We start from the raw sequence: 18,649 nt of genomic DNA, 5'->3' as shown, positions 1-18,649 counted from the left end.
TAAGCATACACATACAATATAAATGAAAAATGCAGGTATGTACCTGACTATGCGGTATGGGCTTTGCTCATTGTTGAAGGTACGGTGACCTTAAGTTGTTAATTTCTGTGTCATTTTGGTCTCTTGTAGAGAGTTGTCTCATTGGCAATGCCACATCTTCTTTTAAATATGTTCTATGCACTATGCAAAATATCAAAAGAACAGTTTAGCTTGCATTGAACATTATCAAAAGCATACAAAACAGATAAAAACAAATAAGCAGTTACATCACATTACGCTGAAAAATAGATAGTCAATAGGCGATTATTGTTTTGCAGGCATTGCACTGGCATGACGTTTAGCATGTTTAGAGGTCATGAAAGTATATTTGTGATTTGTTAGGTTACTTTCTTTTTATCATGATGATAGATTTATGGATACAAGAGTTTTTTTAGTTTTTTATTTATAAAATTGAAATCTTTTCTACACGATTTCCTTTCCGGAAATTAACAAATAACTTGAACTCATTGAAAACAAACAAATTTTCACTATTAAAACCTATCATGTAGTAACACGAAACAGAGACAATACAGTGTATTTTATGTCTCTGCACGTATGGTATGAATTGACATGCAGTTAACTTGAGCCATATTTGAATTGCATTTATTTTCAAAACACTAATACATCAATCAGAGACATATATACATGTATATATATATGTGTGTATATATGTCTCTGGTATAATAGTCCGTCATGTGAAATTAACACTCATAAATATATATTTAACATTTCAAGATAGGGAACAATTCCCTCGGCAAAGCTATGTATCATGGCTTTCATATCTGTTTCATACGGCACTAAGCCTGAGACACTCCTCCTAAACACGTGCGAGCTGCTCAGTGGAATATGTTGCTTTTGATATGTTATATATCAAGGATTTGTATAGTACAAATCCTTGGTTATATATTAAACGTCGAGAAAATGTTATTTAATCATAAGTACTTGAAATCAGAGACATATATAATATTGTATTATATGATTCTGTTATAATGAATCAGAACTTTTTTTGAAAGAGTTCCCGTGATCGCCGGGAAAACTATTCAAAATCTTATGTATGTATTTGACAAATCTTCTTATCTTTCAGTAAAATCTAAAACTAACGTTAGAATGCTAGTAATGATCAGTAATAGTTCCAGATAAAATAGCATCAATGATCAATGCTAAAGATCAAAGTCCATCAAAGTCATATAAAACATGTTTCGGCAGAAACAAACTATATACAGGCAGAAACAAATACGTTTTTTTTTATATGTCTTTATGTGTTTCAGCGATGATCCTTTTGTACTGGATTTTATACTGAATAAAATGAGTTAGTTACTGTCAGTTAGTTAGTTAGTTAGTTTACGTATACACAGGTATTATTTTTTGTCAAAAAATATACAGTAGGGCCCACGTTTATATGATTTTGTTTTGTAACTCAAAATGTAAAAGAGATGGGTAGGAATTCGATGCACAGCTGCTAACCCCTACCCGGGCCCCTACCACAAAGGTAGTCGAATTGAAGCGAAACTGTTCGTTACCGTCCCCTAAAGCTTTAGATACTACGTTTGTCTTTTTTACAGACCACACAGTACAGAAGCATAGCCGGCACTTGTCTTATCATAGGAACAGTATATATATGTTCCTGTCTTATGTATATAGTAAAAAGTTTTATATAAAAAGATCTGAAGTGCTGGCCTGAAATCACGCCCGAATCACGGCCCGATATAAGTGCAAATATAGTTCCAGTATTTAAGAAGGTGGACGTCCACGCAGCTGAAAATTACAGACCAGTTCTAGTGAACTGCGTATCGTGTAAGCTTTTGGACCACATCATCTATAAACACATCCTTAAACAGAGCTCTTAGTCACAACAGACATACCCAACTTTATCGGTCGTCCAACTGTCTATATCAATCTGCTCAGCTCTTAATAAAACTCCATATCACGGCTTTGTGACGTCAAATACGTTGACCTGGCCTTAATAACTTTGACCCGGACATATCAGCGACGTCATAATGTTTGAACCGACGTTGATAAGTTTGACCCGAACTTATCAAGTCAACTTCCGGTTGCTGGTGAAACTAAGACAATACTTCCAAAAGACGCAAATACAGCCCGATAAATCGATTATCAGGTTATCGGCATATTAATATTGTAAAATATCAGCTGCTCGACATAATATGAAGGCTTTTTGATCTCGTTCGCTGCGCTTACTCGACAAAAAGCTTCATATTATGTCTCGCAGCTGATATTTTACGATATCAACATGCAGACAACCTGATAATCGGTCTCTGTTGATAGATTTTATAGGGTATACAATATTGTTGAAATCAGAGCAATCATATTATACGACGTCTCTGTTTAAATGTATACAATAACATTTTTTTACAGAGTTTAAACTTTATACCGATTCACTGAATGTAGGGATTTAGCTTAAAATATTGAATTTAAAAAAAGAATAATAAAATCTTGTTGAATTTCCTATAAAATAATTAAAAAAAAATCCATTTAAATTAAATTAAAATTTGAATCATAATATTTCTTAAAAATAATTATGGAAACATAAATATTTGAATATCTTTTATATGTTCTTAAAGTGTATTATGATACATACGTCTTCTGATTTGACACGGGAAATTAAAAGAAGGTATTTATTTGTACATTTATTAAAACTTTTGTATATCACAAAATTTAAACTCTGCTAATACATGTGTACACGCTGACAGGATGTTTAATGTCACCTGGTTGCTTTTGGTTTGCATGTCTACCTGACATATATTGTTACATAACATTATAACCCAAGTCAGAGTTCACCTGTTCTGTAAAGGGATGAAATTTTAAAGGTATAGAATATTTATCTATAATAATTGTTGGGCATTGGGTTTTTTTCTCATCGGATGAAAACATTTTTTTGTTGTATAAGGAATGTATAAATATATTTCTACAGAAAGATAAAATATACAGAAAACAGGAAAAACACCTTTAAAAAAAGAAGAGAAAAAAATGTATTATGAATTTTATTGTAAAATATTTTCCAGTAACAGTAAATACTGGATATATCTGTCAAAATAAATTTTCCCGTGTCACACTTAAAATAATATTTTCTTTATCAAGACATTTTGAAATCAACCATATCGAAATGTCACCAAAGAAAACAACAGAAATATCAGAGATTCTGAATGAAATTTAAATATAATCTATTTAAGTCTTACTATACAAATTCTTGATTTGATGCAACATTTCCATATACATCATCCGCCATTTTGAAAAATCCCGAAAATTTCCCTTTTTTAAATCGATGTTTGACCGAATTTGCCCTAAAATTAAACTGTTTTAAGTAGTATTACCCGCCAGATATGTGTTTCATGATAACAATGACCACTGCCCTTTCCTCGATCTTGATATCTATATCATAAACGGGAAGCTTAATACAAAAATTTATGATAAAAGAGATGATTTTTCATTTCCTATTGTTAATTATCCATTTTTAGATGGTGACGTTCCCTTGTCACCATCTTATGGTGTTTATATATCTCAACTTGTACGATTCGCTCGTGTATGTAACAATGTATTAGATTTTAGCGAGAGAAATTTATGTATTACTGAAAAATTATTACACCAGGGTTTTCGATATCACAAACTGGTCAAAACATTTACTAAATTTTATCACCGGTATAAGGAAATAATTCGTAAATATAACTCAACATGCAGACATCTTATACGTTCAGGTATTTCACATCCAAAATTTTATGGAAATATTCTTTATAAAGCACAAAAATGTCAGTATTCTCCTCAGAAACTAACAAAACCTTTAAATAGACTTATTAAAAGGGGATATAGTTACGATACTGTTGTCAGGTCATTAAAGATTGCATATTTTGGCTTTAACATTGATTCACTGATAGGGTCTTTGCATCGAAACTAAACACATTTATTTCTAAAAAAACAGTTGTTGGCATGACACGGGTTATGTTCTTCTCATATATTTTATGATAGTATGATACTAAACCCCTAACGGGAGGGATTGTACCTGATATTCATATGATGAAGACATAATCTTTCAATCAGTTTAATTGAGGTCTGGAGCTGGCTTGTCAGTTAACTGCTAGTAGTCTGTTGTTATTTAAGTATTATTGTCATTTTATTTATTTTCTTTTGTTACATCTTTTGACATCAGACTCGGACTTCTCTTGAACTGAATTTTAATGTGCGTATTGTTATTCTTTTACTTTTCTACATTGGCTAGAGGTATAGGGGGAGGGTTGAGATCTCATAAACATGTTTAACCCCGCCGCAATTTTGCGCCTGTCCCAAGTCAGGAGCCTCTGGCCTTTGTTAGTCTTGTATGATTTTAAATTTTAGTTTCTTGTGTATAATTCGGAGTTTAGTATGACGTCCATTATCACTGTACTATTATGCATATTTTAGGGGCCAGCTGAAGGACACCTACGGGTGCGGGAATCCTCGCTACATTGAAGACCCATTGGTTGCCTTCGGCTGTTGTTTGCTCTATGGTCGGGTGGTTGTCGCTTTGACATATTCACCATTTCCTTTCTCAATTTTATTCAATATACTTAATCGACTTGCAAAGTTTGTTTGGGGAAATATACATTGTAATACAAAATGGCGGCTAGTATACGTCACAGAAGTTACGTGATGTCTAACTTAGTTGGATATGAGACCTACTTAATAGTTTTGACAGCAGCATTCAGCTTGATATGGTCATACTTGACTTCTCAAAGGCATTTGATACTGTGCCACATGACAAACTACTGACTAAATTAAACAGTTACAGAATAGATGGAAATCTGAATAAATGGTTAGCAGCATTCCTACAAAAACGTTCAATGCGGGTTGTCGCAGAAGGTGAGCACTCAGAATATGCCCACATAGACTCTGGCGTACCTAGGCCTCAAGGCACAGTATTAGGACCACTGCTTTTCCTATGCCACATCAACGACCTCCCAGAAAGCGTAAAATCTCAAGTCCGTTTATTTGCAGATGACTGCCTACTCATAAAAGACCACCAAACTCTCCAAGAAGATCTAAAAGCCTGGAAGTTTGGGCACTAAATTGGGGAATGAAATTTAATGCAAAAAAATGCTACATAATGAGCTTCAAACAAAAATCAACACACTTCTACCAACTAGACAACCACATACTTGAACAAGTACATACAAATCCTTACCTAGGCCTTAATATATATGATGACCTAAAATGGACCAGCTACATAGGGAAAACAACAAGCAAGGCAAGTTGTACACTAGGGTTCCTGAGAAGAAACTTACGGCAGTGCCCCCAAGAGTGCAAAAAAACTAGCCTACTTAGTAATGGTAAGATCCATACTATAATATGGTGCTGTCATCTGGGACCCATTCACCATCAGGGAAATAGAAAAAATAGAAAGCACGTTTCATCTTACATGATTATAAATCCAGAGAAACCAGGGGCGTCACAAATATGCTTTCTAAGCTGAAACTACCACCTCTCCAAGAACGAAGGAAACATCAGAGGCTGACTATATTCTACAAAGTGGTTGAGGGATTGGTGCCGGCTATCGTTCCAACTGATTATTTACAAGGGATCAGAAATAAACGCCAAGTCAAGGCAAAAAACTGTAGTGACTTTCAATACACCAACATCGTAGAAAGACAAGAAAACAGAAATAGCAGATCATATAAATTGATTGACTGCAAAACAGACATCAGAAAGAACTCTTTTTTTTCGATCTGGACGAGCATAGGCGGATCCAGGGAGGGGGGCCCCTTTCCTGGGAAAAATTTGGTTGATTATATAGGGAGTCATTGAAGCATGACTTGAGCGGGCCCCCCTTAGGAAAAGTTCTGGATCTGCCACTGACGAGGATATTGCATGCCAAAAGACAGTTGAGGGTTTCATGGCTGCCCTCCAACGGTTGGACTAACCAACCAGCTATCCTACCAGTGCGCATATATCTATGATCGGATCCTGCACTGTGTAACATACAGATACAGATTGAGTTGAGTCAGGCCAGAGACATATAATGCTGTATTATATGTCTCTGGTCAGGCTAAGTCAAGTGTATGCGAGCTGAACTGGGTTAATCGGATTCTCAGCTTATACCTCAATGTTATTTTACAATTAACTTTTTTGATTGTCGTGTGCATTTCTGTTTTAATTCTTTTCGTCTATGTCCTTCAGGTACTTTAAAATCAGAAAAACAATTTAGCATAAGGGGAAGACCATTTAAATGATCTTTTATAATCATGGGACCAGAAACATATAATACAATTTGTATTATATCTCTCTGATGGAACTAATAGATTTTTATGGAATATAATATTCACATTCACTGCTTGCAAATCTAGATGCTATGATAAGATCATGATGATCCTTCTCTAGTCGATCTATCCTGAGACTAATAGTTGTGTTTAAGAACTGACCCACATTCATAAGGGCGGGGGGGGGGGGGGGGGGGGTGGGTGTTAATACATGTACCTTATGTTAACCTGTTTTGGCCTTTTTCAAGGTCATGAAGGTGTTGTTAACTGTTATCTGAGATAAATTTAAACTGTTTACTGTTTTCAACCCACTGTGTTAACTATTATCAGCATTTTCAGCATAACCACTGTAAATAATAATTTTTACATTTGTCATGCATGTTTGTTGTTAACTGTTTTTGCCCAATTCGAGATTTTGTTTACATGTTAACGGACTCCCTATTGTCCCCCTCTTTATAGTCAGCAGGGGCCTCAGTGGCCAAGTGGAATACATTGTAAGTAGTTAATTTCTTTTATGTAAATACTAGCCAGTCAGCACTGAGGTTGTGAGTCCGAACACTGCTTGTGTGTGCACATTACTCCAATCTTAATAGACTAGAATAGTCAGTTTTCCTATCGAAGGTCAGTGGTTTTCTCTAAGCACTCCAGCTTCCTCCACCCATACAAACTGACCACCAGGAAATAGCCCAAAAGTGGTGCTTAAAAGTTGCATGAAAACACCAACAATCTATAACTGAGGGTTTTTTACATTGTGTATTTTCTGTGTCAACTTTTTACCCCTGTCTGTATGAAAAGTAGGTATTGAAATCCAGAGTCTCTGATCCTTCATATATGGCTTTGTAGAACTTAACACAAGCACCTTTGGGTGCCAATGTAACTGAAGAGCATGATTCTTCTTGCAAAATCTCATGTCTCCATCAGAACTTCATTTTTTTGTAAGCGCATGATGATTCAGTGAATTCTTGCCTTAGTACTGGTGCAGCTACTTGCAGCCTGTTAGAACTTAACATTGTTATTGCTTTGAAATGTTGGGCAACCTTACTTAGTTTTTTTTTGCCAGCATTTCAAATCAATTTGAGATTTGTGATATTCTGTTAAAAAGAAGCACCAAATTTTCTTGAGTTTATAAACACATTTTATATGTTTTTGGCTGCATTTTGGTATTAAAATAACCATGTAGCCTGAATAGTGCTTCAATATTAAAATAAATGATAAGGTAGAGTAGTCTCAGGCATTTTGATTGGTTTGATTATCTTTATTGCCATTTAAAAGTTTATCAGCTTGTAAGTACTCACAAAAAATCATAAAAACTGAAAATTAAAAAAACTTTCAAAGAGTCAAGACCGTTTAAAACCTTTATTTGTTTTTAGTTTAATATTCAATTAATTTATGGAATAAGAACAAATTTTAATTACTAAGAAAAATGATTGTGATATTGCAGGTATACATGTGGACGGTCAGTGTTCAGGGAAAAGATGTGGGGAATGTATTGTAAGTGGTCCAAACTGCCTATGGTGTAAACAAAAAGTAAGTAACTCTTGTTTCTAGGTTATAAGTTTGCAGTGTAAAATATAATAATCAAATATACATGTGATAGGTAAAATATAATAAGATGCAGGTCTGCAGAAATTATAAACATGGGAGAAGTTTAGAAAAATGAATTTTCACCATGTTTTCTATTTTAATCCCACTATATATTAAGTGGACAAGGCATACTGTTTACCAACTTAATTTCACGGATACTTTACTTTGCGTTTAACCTTTTCAAGTCCACTTTGCGACTATTTAATTTTACGTGATTGTCTAATTTACTTGATGTAGTTTAATAAGGACAGATTTGTTTACAGTGTTGTGTATATCTTGTTATCTATAAATCTCATCAAAGGTTTGACAAAGTTATTGATGTTTAAAAAACTTTGACGTCTGACTGAACCCTGAGTGATAATAACTGCAGCCTTCACGCTTAACCACAAGTCCTATGTGATTGGCTTGTAAAATTGTTCACAGGCTTATACAATTCTGCTCTACAGGCCAACAGAATCCTACTGAAATTTTCAAAAAAATGAGCATGTATTCAAATAGTTAAGCTTGAAGACTTTAACGCTGTTGACAAGAACTACACAACCAAAGATAATGGACTATAAACACAAGGGTGGACAAAAGTTACATAATTGATATAAATACACTTCCGATAAAACACAACTCATTTGCGCTACATTTTAATGCCTCATGGTAGAAGAGGCATAAAAAGTGTCATCCTTGTCTGTCCATCCACCTGTCCATACACACATTCCAAAATTAATTTCCATTCTCTAACATTAGTTTGCCTTTTATATCCAAATGTTATGTTACTTATGCACAATGCCTACAACCACATAGCACAGATCAAAGTTTGAATTTTGGTGGCATCAATGTAACTGTTCTAGAGCTATGCGCTTTTATCAATGGAAAAAAATCAGTAATTTTCGTTTCCATTCTCTAACTTTCATGACTTTAGTTTGTCTCAACCAATTATTATAAAGACAATACCGGTACCTTTAACCACAAACTGTAGATAAAGTTTGAATTTGGATGGCATCACTTTGACAGTTCTCTAGTTATGTCCCTTAATAATGTTACATGCAAGCAGTGGGCATTTTTCTTCATTTATTTGTACTTGTTTCACTCTACAATCTATTTCATGAAACCTTTTAATGAAAATTATACTCGTCTTTTTTTATATATAAAAAGTGGGTACGATTTAACTTATTTTTATATAATATGATCTTTATAAGGAATGTTGTCTAACATATTTGGTTTTATAACTTTTTATCATTTTCAGAATTACAATGAAACAAGGTGTGCTGTTGAAGCAACTCTGACATCAAATGGTTGCTCCTCAGGTGATATTGTTCGCCATCCTGTAGCAAGTATAACAAAAATAAAGGTATGTAATGTACAATACCATTTTAAAATAAGTATCTCACAATTTGAGAAAGCTAATTGTAGAGGGGGAGGGGTACTGAACTCAAAATTCCAGGCTTGAAAACATGAAATCCTGAGGTCCAGAATTTAAAGAAATTTAAATCCTGACATCTTGAAATTTGAAAAAATGAATTCCTGGAATCCGAAAGGATCAACCTGAAATCCGGAGCTTAAAAACACCTGATCGGGACATCCCGAAAAGGTCCTGCCCCCCCCTAATTGTACATCAATCCCAATATGTATTGATTTGGTAGTTCTTACAATTTCCAAAAAATCAAAAACTATCAGATTGCAATGAAGCATTTTTTTTTTTTATGCCCCACCTACGATAGTAGAGAGGCATTATGTTTTCTGGTCTGTGCGTCCGTTCGTCTGTTCGTCCGTCCGTCTGTTCGTTCATCCGTTCGTTCGTCCGTCTGTCCCACTTCAGGTTAAAGTTTTTGGTCAAGGTAGATTTTGATGAAGTTGAAGTCCAGAAACTTAGTATACATATGCCCTATGATATGATCTTTCTAATTTAAATGCCAAATTAGAGTTTTGACACCAATTTTACGGTTCACTGAACATAGAAAATTATAGTGCAAATTTCAGGTTAAAGTTTTTGGTCAAGGTAGTTTTTGATAAAGTAGAAGTCCAATCAACTTGAAACTTAGTATACATGTTCCCTTTGATAAGATCATTCTAATTTTAATGCTAAATTAGAGAATTTATTCCAATTTCACGGTCCACTAAACATAGAAAATAATAGTGTGAGTGGGGCATCCGTGTACTGTGGACACATTCTTGTTTAACAAACACTAATTAGAGAGCTCCGAAACAGTAAAATAGTATACTACAAGATTATTTCATTTTGTTTATCTGTAGGTATTATAATATACATGTACATTTCAAAATTTTGTTTTTTTGATGTACATAGTCCATTGTATATTTTTATTTTTCAGGATGCCCCTTTACAAGATGGTGGAGTGGGAGTGGAACCTATACAGCTACAACCACAGGAAGTTAAAATTAGATTAGTTCCCAGTAAGTACCTGTATTACCGATATGTATTGAATTTTATTAAAATTAGATTAGTTCCCAGTAAGTACCTGTATTACCGATATGTATTGAATTTTATTAAAATTAGATTAGTTCCCAGTAAGTACCTGTATTACCGATATGTATTGATTTTTATTAAAATTAGATAAATTCCCAGTAAGTACCTGTATTACCGATATGTATTGAATTTTATTAAAATTAGATAAATTCCCAGTAAGTACCTGTATTACCGATATGTATTGAATTTTATTAAAATTAGATTAGTTCCCAGTAAGTACCTGTATTACCGATATGTATTGAATTTTATTAAAATTAGATTAGTTCCCAGTAAGTACCTGTATTACCGATATGTATTGAATTTTATACTTTAATATTTTACTAATATGACTTTAATGACTTAGCTAACAACTGTGTCATTTATGATTTCAGTTGTAATTTCAGAATTCATTAAGTAAATATGCCAGGGTTGTCTAATTTCAAAAAGATATTTTAGGCATTTTTTACAATAATAACACATGTCACAATGATTTTAATAAGAATTCTAATAGTAAAGAAGGATTGGAATCTCATTGACAGCTACCATACAATGTTAGGGAAATGTGTTGAATGACCTAATGACCTCAAGTGTCTTTTAAGTGTAAGAATATAAACAACAGTTCACATTGTTTTAAACAAGTTGGCGTCTAAAATGTCTGTGCATTTTCTACTATATCATCTACATAATTTGGTTCATGTAGGCTGTACATACTACAATATTGATTTTAATCTTTTCTCCAAAATTAAATTTTTAAACTTATATTTTATGTGTAAAAATACTATAATGTGAGCTATAAAGAAAATGATATAACAAGAAGTATTTTTGTTGTACAAATGTTTGTTTTAGATACAACTTTAAACATTGTGCCATGTCAGTGTTAACAGAGAAAGCTCAACTTAACTGACTAAAGTGTCATGTTTGGTCAATTTTATGACTTATTTTAGATAAAGAGTTTACCTGATATTTCCAGTTTAATGTTGAACTAGGGGTCTGATAATTATTATTTTATTTTAGATAAATTGTTTAGGTGGAATTTCAAGTACAGAGTAGCACAGAACTTTCCTGTTGATATATACTTTCTAGTAGATCCATCATATACAATGAGAAATCTTAGAACACAGTTAGCAGATTTAGCTGATGACATAGGTTTGTAAAACCGTTTGTTAGTAATAAAGAAAATTGTAAAAAACTCATCCAACAACATCAAAAGACATGGAGTAGATGTACATTGTATGTATATACAATATGTTTCTGGTCTCCTATGATTGAAGACAAGAGGACTATAGGAATAATTATCATAGTTTTTTGGATTAAAAAAGAAATACATTTTGTACTTTATCTATACTGTTATGCTGTGCACATTCTTGGGATATTTGTATCATATAGAAAGCATACATATTGTATTTCAGAAATTATAGCGTGCTTTTATTATTATTTCGATTTTGTCATTTTAGACTCAAATGCGATTTTAATTATTACGATTTTGAGAAAAATCCTGTTTAATTCATATAAAACATTTCAAAATACGAGTTTAAATTATTGTGTTAACCCGTTTACAACTCTGTCGCATTTTTCGCAATAATAAAAACCTGGCAATAATTTCTGAATTAACAGTGTTCTAATTTGTTTGAATGTCTACGTTGATTCTGTGGATTCAGTTCCTGGATACCAATTTTCTTGGATTAAGGAAAACTTACACGTTCGTAGGTTTTGATGAATTCTGCATTTACATGCCTATAGAAAATTTGTCATTCCTTGATATTAATTTTGTGGTTCACCTGTACCCACGAAATTAGCGAAAAATTGGTATCCAACAAATAGTTATAAATCTACAGTATTAATAAAGCTTGATATTATTGTCACCCACAAAAAAAAAAAAGAGTGTTGTGATCAAAGTGTATGTTTGAAAGGTCAAGGTCAATACTAAATATATATTTAAGAGCTGATCTCAGAGAAAACCATGCAAAATTGCAAAAAATGTCCACAAGCAACTATTGAGATTTGTGTTTTTGTGTTGTTTGTTGGAAGGTCCAATGACTTGGCATCACTTTGAAAGTGTTTCAAATTATATCTGTTTGTGCTATTTTAGTAACCTGTGTTTCTATTTTTAGTATTTGGGAAATCCGAAAATCTTTGATCTTTCATTAAAATTGCACAATTTTTGAACTCAGATTTTTTATTTTTATTCTGTCACTATATTAAAAATGAGAAGAGTTTGATTTTGTCAGCTTTGCCATTAGTACCTGTATGTGTAAAAGAATTGATGATTTTCTTGTTGTAAGTCATGATATCCAAGTGGATGATGATCTCTATATCTGTATCTTGCAGAAGTTTCAATAAAGACTCAAAACATTATTGCTATCTTTGAAGTATGAATTTAATTTTAGGTACTTCTATTCGAAATTTGACAACTGATTTTAGATTCGGATATGGAACATCAATGGACAAAGTAACTTTACCTTACACTCATACAACACCAGAATAGTAAGTCAGTAAAGTTCATTAAGTCATCCAAACCTTTTTAGACATTTGATTTATATATTATGTACTTAAGTATTCTGTTTAAATATTGACATATGTACTTATGAGGGATTCTAATATGACGTGCTTCTTTTGCTTTGTGAATAAACCCATGCTTTAAATCCAATAAAATTTCGTTTGCATATGCGTATATTGACTACTGCAGAATAATGAATTTTAGAAAATTGGCATGCATTTTAAATATATTTCCAAAGTCTTAAATGATGCACATGTTGTTACTAATTCATTCATTGTGACTGCAATGTGTTGCAATTAGAAATTGACATATTTGACCTAGATAGGACAACCGTTCATGCTGGCTGTTCAAAACTCCCCTCTCTGAAAAATCACATTGCCTGTCGTTTGCCTGTTTACAAACAAAAAAGGGAGAATCATGGAAGAGCTTATACAAACACCTTTGATAACTAATTATACACATCGGACATAAAAATTACCTTAAATGTCCTATTCAGAATAAAAATAATTGATGCAAGCTATACTATATTGTTGTTTTAACATGGGCAGGCATTATATTCATGTTATCTTAGCCCTCATTATCGCTCGGGCAAAATAATCACGAATATAATGCCTACCAATGTTAAACTACCATGAAGTATAGCTTGCATAAATTATTTCTTAAGTACAAATGGTAGACACGTTACATATAGCACTTCAAAACTTCTTATCAAATGTGTTTACAATATTTGTCTGATAATTTTCATTGAATGTCAATTTTTAAATGACATAGTATAATTTTTTTGAGATTTTTATGTCCTACTGTGATGGAGCCATCATGGAGGGGATGGAGTTAAGTTTTGTCCTTGTCAATCCGTGAGTTTCCATTCTCTAACTTTAGTTTGCCTTTGGGTGGTTTCACTTTCGCTCTTGAGTTTTGTCTCTTTGATCAATGAAAGTTGCTAATTTGCCATATCCACACTCTATTTTAATTTGCTTCAACCAAATATTATAAACTTTTACACAATGCTAATTACCACCAAACACAGATGAAGTGGAATTTGGATGGCATCACTTTCACTGTTCCTGATGAGTTATGTCCATTTGTCAATTGAAAAATTAGAGAATTTGTCTTATATATATTTACAAGCAAAGCATCTTTGTCCCATGGACATATTTAAGGTCTTTCCCCTTCGTGAGGAAAGACCTTATTGTTTTTCTAATGTTTTTTTTTCTTCCAACATTTTTTTTACATGCCCTCCCCCCGTTACTATTGAAGTCATCAAGACCAAATATTGACCATCGATAGACCTTATTATGACGTATTACCAGATGAGGCTGTGTAGGATTTCATCATCCCCTTTGAGAGTTATATCCCTTTGAAGCAATTTTTCTTCTTGCATTTTTCTTCAAAAGTAGTAGAGATAGAATAGAATTTAAAATGGCAGCATGTACAGGAACAGGTGGCAATGTTAATAAACCAAAAAAAATCGTAGGTTATTTACCCTGATAAGGAGTTATTCCCCTTGAAAAATTATAAATTTTTAGGAAAATTATACTTAGAGAACCAGAAGTCGTAGTGACTTGGGATCTTCACTAATATTCTTTAATTCATGTGACGTTTAATTTGCACCCACGGTCAAAGGTCACTGAGTGCAAAAATAATTACGCTGCAATTTCAAACGTACATATTAAGAAAACGATAAGAGTTTGCTGCATACATACTGTGTATTAAATGTTCCTCTCGACGAGCTCTACATTTTATACAATAAGCCAAAATATGTCCAACCGTCTGTTTAAAAGTTACAACGGTATGATTCTTAAAAGTATAGTATTGTATATCTTTTTAAAGGTAACAGATATCAACCTACTATAAACTGCAAAGATGATCAGTAGTTCAAGACCTTCAATTTGGGGTCAATGTCAGGTCATGATGAAATTTCACCTTGACCTTCACAGTATACTATGACCTTGACCTTGTGATAGTTGAAAGATTAAGTGGTCCTAAGTTGAATGGTGCTAGTCCCATGTCTCTACGACTTCCGGTTCTTAAGTTTGGTATTGCATCATATATTTGATGATAAATTGTGACCTTGGTGAACTTTGAAATTGTCCCAATTCTTTTTCTATAATGTTGTCCTTCAACTGTAGATCATTCATCATTTAACAGATTTGAGATATCTATTGTCGTTTTTGAGATAATGCAGTTTGAAATTTTGCGAGCGGCGGCATGTATTTCTGAATCTACAACAGCTTACCACTTTAAATGTTGATGAAATTGAAGAGGTTAACATAGTTATATGTTTGACCAAATACCAAAAACATTCCATTTAAAAAAAACACCAAAAAATCATTTTGAAATTGTCATGTTTTGCATTGACTCCGTAAGTTTCATAACTTCTATATATATCGTTGATATTGCATCATTTTTTGCACTTTGTCAAATGGGGTCATCTGATATATCAAATTGAAGGTCTCAATAAGCTCTACTTAAAAATGAAAATTTTAAACCTCTTTTTCATTCCAGGAGGGAGAGTGGGGTCATTTAGTGCAAAAACTCAAATTTCTCAGATGGTAAGGTTGTCGCATATCAAATGAAAGAACATAAAGCGTACATTTCAAATTTCAAATTGACGTCCCCCAAAAATGGGTTGGATGGGGTCATTGAGTGCAAAAAATAAATTTTCTTTTACTATAGGCTTGTTGTATATCAAATGAAAGGTCGTGATGTGTACATTTGAAATATCAAATTCCTTACCTCCGAACATTGGTTGGATGGGGTTATTAAGTGCAAAAATCAAACCTTTTAGAACATGACGTTGTCGCATATCAAATGAAAGCTCATCTACCCTGTTTTACATATATCATACTTCCGATCTCAAAAATGTAGGCGGATGAGGTCATTAAGTGTAAAAAGCGAAAAGTTTCAGAAGGTATGCTTGTCTTCTATCAAACAACAGGTCGTACAAAAAACATTACGAAAACATCATTTTTACAGGAAAGACCTTTCAATTGTTTTACAAACAATTGAGATACTAGTGTTTATTTATTTTTAGAATTAATGTACTAAAAAAGACACCATATGAAAAATCATAAGACATTGCCTATTGCTCATCACATGTTTTATTGACATATGGTATATACACATTAAATTACATTGGTACATCTTGAGAACTTACATGTTTGGTTTAAAGTGTTGCTTAGTTTTTGGTTTTATTTATTTTCATTTCTAATGGAGACCATACATTTCTTTTGGTGTGCAACAATTACATGCACTATGATACATACTTTATATAGAAAGCTCTGACAGGCCCATCAAGAATAAATGCCAAAAATTCAACAAAAGATTGTATGTGTAAGAAATTTGTATAGATTTGATTGATTTGAAATTACAGTCATATAATTAAAAATGTGGCCAGAAAAAAAAATATGTCTTGCCTTGAGCCTTTAAGTTCTTACTTTTTTTTCAGTTTACAAAATCCTTGTCCTGGTGATTCTAGCCTTACCTGTGCTCCACCACATTCCTTCCTACACAGGCTGAATCTTACCAATAATGTACAAGCATTTAGAGTAAGTATAAACAAGGCTTAAAACATCTTAAGTAGTTATAGACTGGCTTTGATTTTTAAAATGAAGTCAGAATATAGGAATAAAAATCTTACCTTTTGTCATTTATGTTGAAGTATTAACAGAAAGAGTAATTCGTTCAAATCTAAACCAGATCTTAGGAAAAAGATTTCAAATATGATTTCTGATTCTTTTTAATACGACAGCAAAATTTTTTTGGGGATCGTACAATGGTATGATGTTGTCGTTGTCTGCCTCATTGTCGTCGTCTGCATCATCTGAAGACACATTTGGTTTCCGGGCAATAACTTTAGTTCAAGTCAATAGATCTCTATGAAATTTAAGAAGAAGGTTCAATACCACAAAAGGAAGGTTGGGATTGATTTTGGGGGTGATTGTCCAAACCATTAAGGCATAAGGAGCTCAAAAGGGGCCAAAACAAGCATTTTTCTACTTTCAGATTAATAACTTGTGTATAAGTATTTCAATTGCTCTGAAATTGTACCACAATGTTTAATACCACAAGTAGAAAGTTTGGATTCATTTTGGGGGAATGGTGCCAACAGTTTAGGAATTAAGGACCAAAAAGGGGCCAATTACAAGCATTTTTGTAGTTTCTTGACAATAACTTGTGTGTAAGTTTATGGATCTCCCTGGCATTGTATCACAAGGTTCCATATCACAAAAGGAAGGCTGGGATAGAGTTTGGGGGTAATTGCCCAATTCGTGCAGGAATTAGGGGTCAAAAAAGGGCCAAAAACAAGCATTTTTCTAGTTTTGAGACAGTAACTTATGTTTAAGAGTATGGATCTCTCTGAAATTGTACTTCAAGGTTCAATACTACAAAGGAAAGGCTGGGATTCAGTGTGGAAATAATTGCTCCAAGGGGGGATTCAAAAGTTTGGGGGTTCTAATTTTTTTAAGGGGGGTCAAATTTTTTTATCAATAGTTTTTCAAATTTCAAATTTTTGAAAATTTTCAAGAAGAATCTTTAATTGCACAGTATTGCATAATAGATTTGTAAGATCTTGACATTTGTTTTGTGTCAGAAACCTATACTATGTCAAAAATTTGATCACAATCCAAATTCAGACTGTATCAAGCTTGAATATTGTGTCTAAATTTGCCCCAACTGTTTAGGGTTTAATATCTGCGGTGGTATCAGGCTGCGCACAGCGAAGCAATTTATTCCTACTTCAAGGAATAAAACTCATCCATTGGTAAATTTTTTAAATAAGTGGATTACAGATCACTTATTATTGTCCGTTCTGCAAACAAAGTTATGACATTATATTTTTTAGTCTGTGTGTCCAATTGTCTGTTTGTTTGACAGTCTGCTGTGCTTCAGGTTTAAATTTTTGGTAACTGTATTTTTTAGGTAAAGATTACATGTAATGCAATCAAAGCCTTATGGTATTGATTTGATATCTAAATCTTCCAATGTTTTTATGTGTAAAAAAATTACACAATTTTTGCAAGGTGTAGGAAACTTAATATCTGTTCTAAAACGATAAGTGATGTCATTGTTAAAGACATCTTTAAAAATGGGAGGTATCTTTCTTTGTCCACAATTATAGTACAAGTTGAATCTAAAAAGATGCTGCTTTATACAATGCAGTATAAAATTTTCATTCCCATTGATAAATTAAAACAATCTTTACCCTTCAGTGCTTCCAAGCACTTTAATTGATAAATGAAGTTGAAGTCCAATCAACTTGAAAACTAGTACACATGTTCCCTATGATAAGATCTTTCTAACTTTAATTTTTAATAAGAGTTTTGACCAAAATTGCACAGTCCACTGAATTTGAAAATGAAAGTGTGAGTGGGGCATCAGTGTACTATGGACACATTCTAGTTTTAAGAAGTTATGAATAATGTGAAGTGATGATCATATTTTCTGGAAGTGTTATCTAATGGGTAAATTTGTTAAGAAGTTTGTTGAAAATGTGATCATGAACAGACGATCATATTATCCTTACATTTAGATACATCAGTTTTTATATCTCCTGCAACAAAATTTTCTTGAAAATATAGGGCCATCCTGACCATTGTGGACCTTGTATTGTCTTGTTAGCTTAACTGAAAAACAATGTATGAGTACATACCTGTGTACTTTCACGATTTAGGCGTGTACTACATGATTTTGATTCTTTGTCACGATTGCATGATCGTGATCGTGAAAAAACCTCTAAAACATGATTTTGTCAAAATCTACATGAAAAATATGATTGTTCCCGATTTTGAACTGTGTCCAAGGGAAGACAATCGTGTTCAGCCAATTAAA

The 18,649-nt window shown here is 33.0% G+C and overlaps 1 protein-coding gene across 3 annotated transcripts in view; it reads left to right on the top strand.

Annotated features, from left to right (window-relative positions):
- LOC143064607 (integrin beta-3-like) overlaps positions 1–18,649 on the top strand; it is a 44,632-nt gene that overhangs the window by 2,071 nt on the left and 23,912 nt on the right. For all 3 annotated transcript variants that reach the window (XM_076237542.1, XM_076237540.1, XM_076237541.1), the window contains exons 2-7: positions 7,723–7,808; positions 9,103–9,207; positions 10,187–10,268; positions 11,335–11,466; positions 12,708–12,804; positions 16,266–16,365. In XM_076237542.1, coding sequence (XP_076093657.1) covers positions 7,723–7,808; positions 9,103–9,207; positions 10,187–10,268; positions 11,335–11,466; positions 12,708–12,804; positions 16,266–16,365 — 602 coding nt within the window. The remainder of the gene's footprint in view (positions 1–7,722; positions 7,809–9,102; positions 9,208–10,186; positions 10,269–11,334; positions 11,467–12,707; positions 12,805–16,265; positions 16,366–18,649) is intronic.

Source organism: Mytilus galloprovincialis, chromosome 2 (assembly GCF_965363235.1).
Source record: "Mytilus galloprovincialis chromosome 2, xbMytGall1.hap1.1, whole genome shotgun sequence".
Classification (NCBI taxonomy): Eukaryota; Metazoa; Mollusca; class Bivalvia; order Mytilida; family Mytilidae; genus Mytilus; species Mytilus galloprovincialis.
This window is presented reverse-complemented; position numbering and strand designations above follow the sequence as displayed.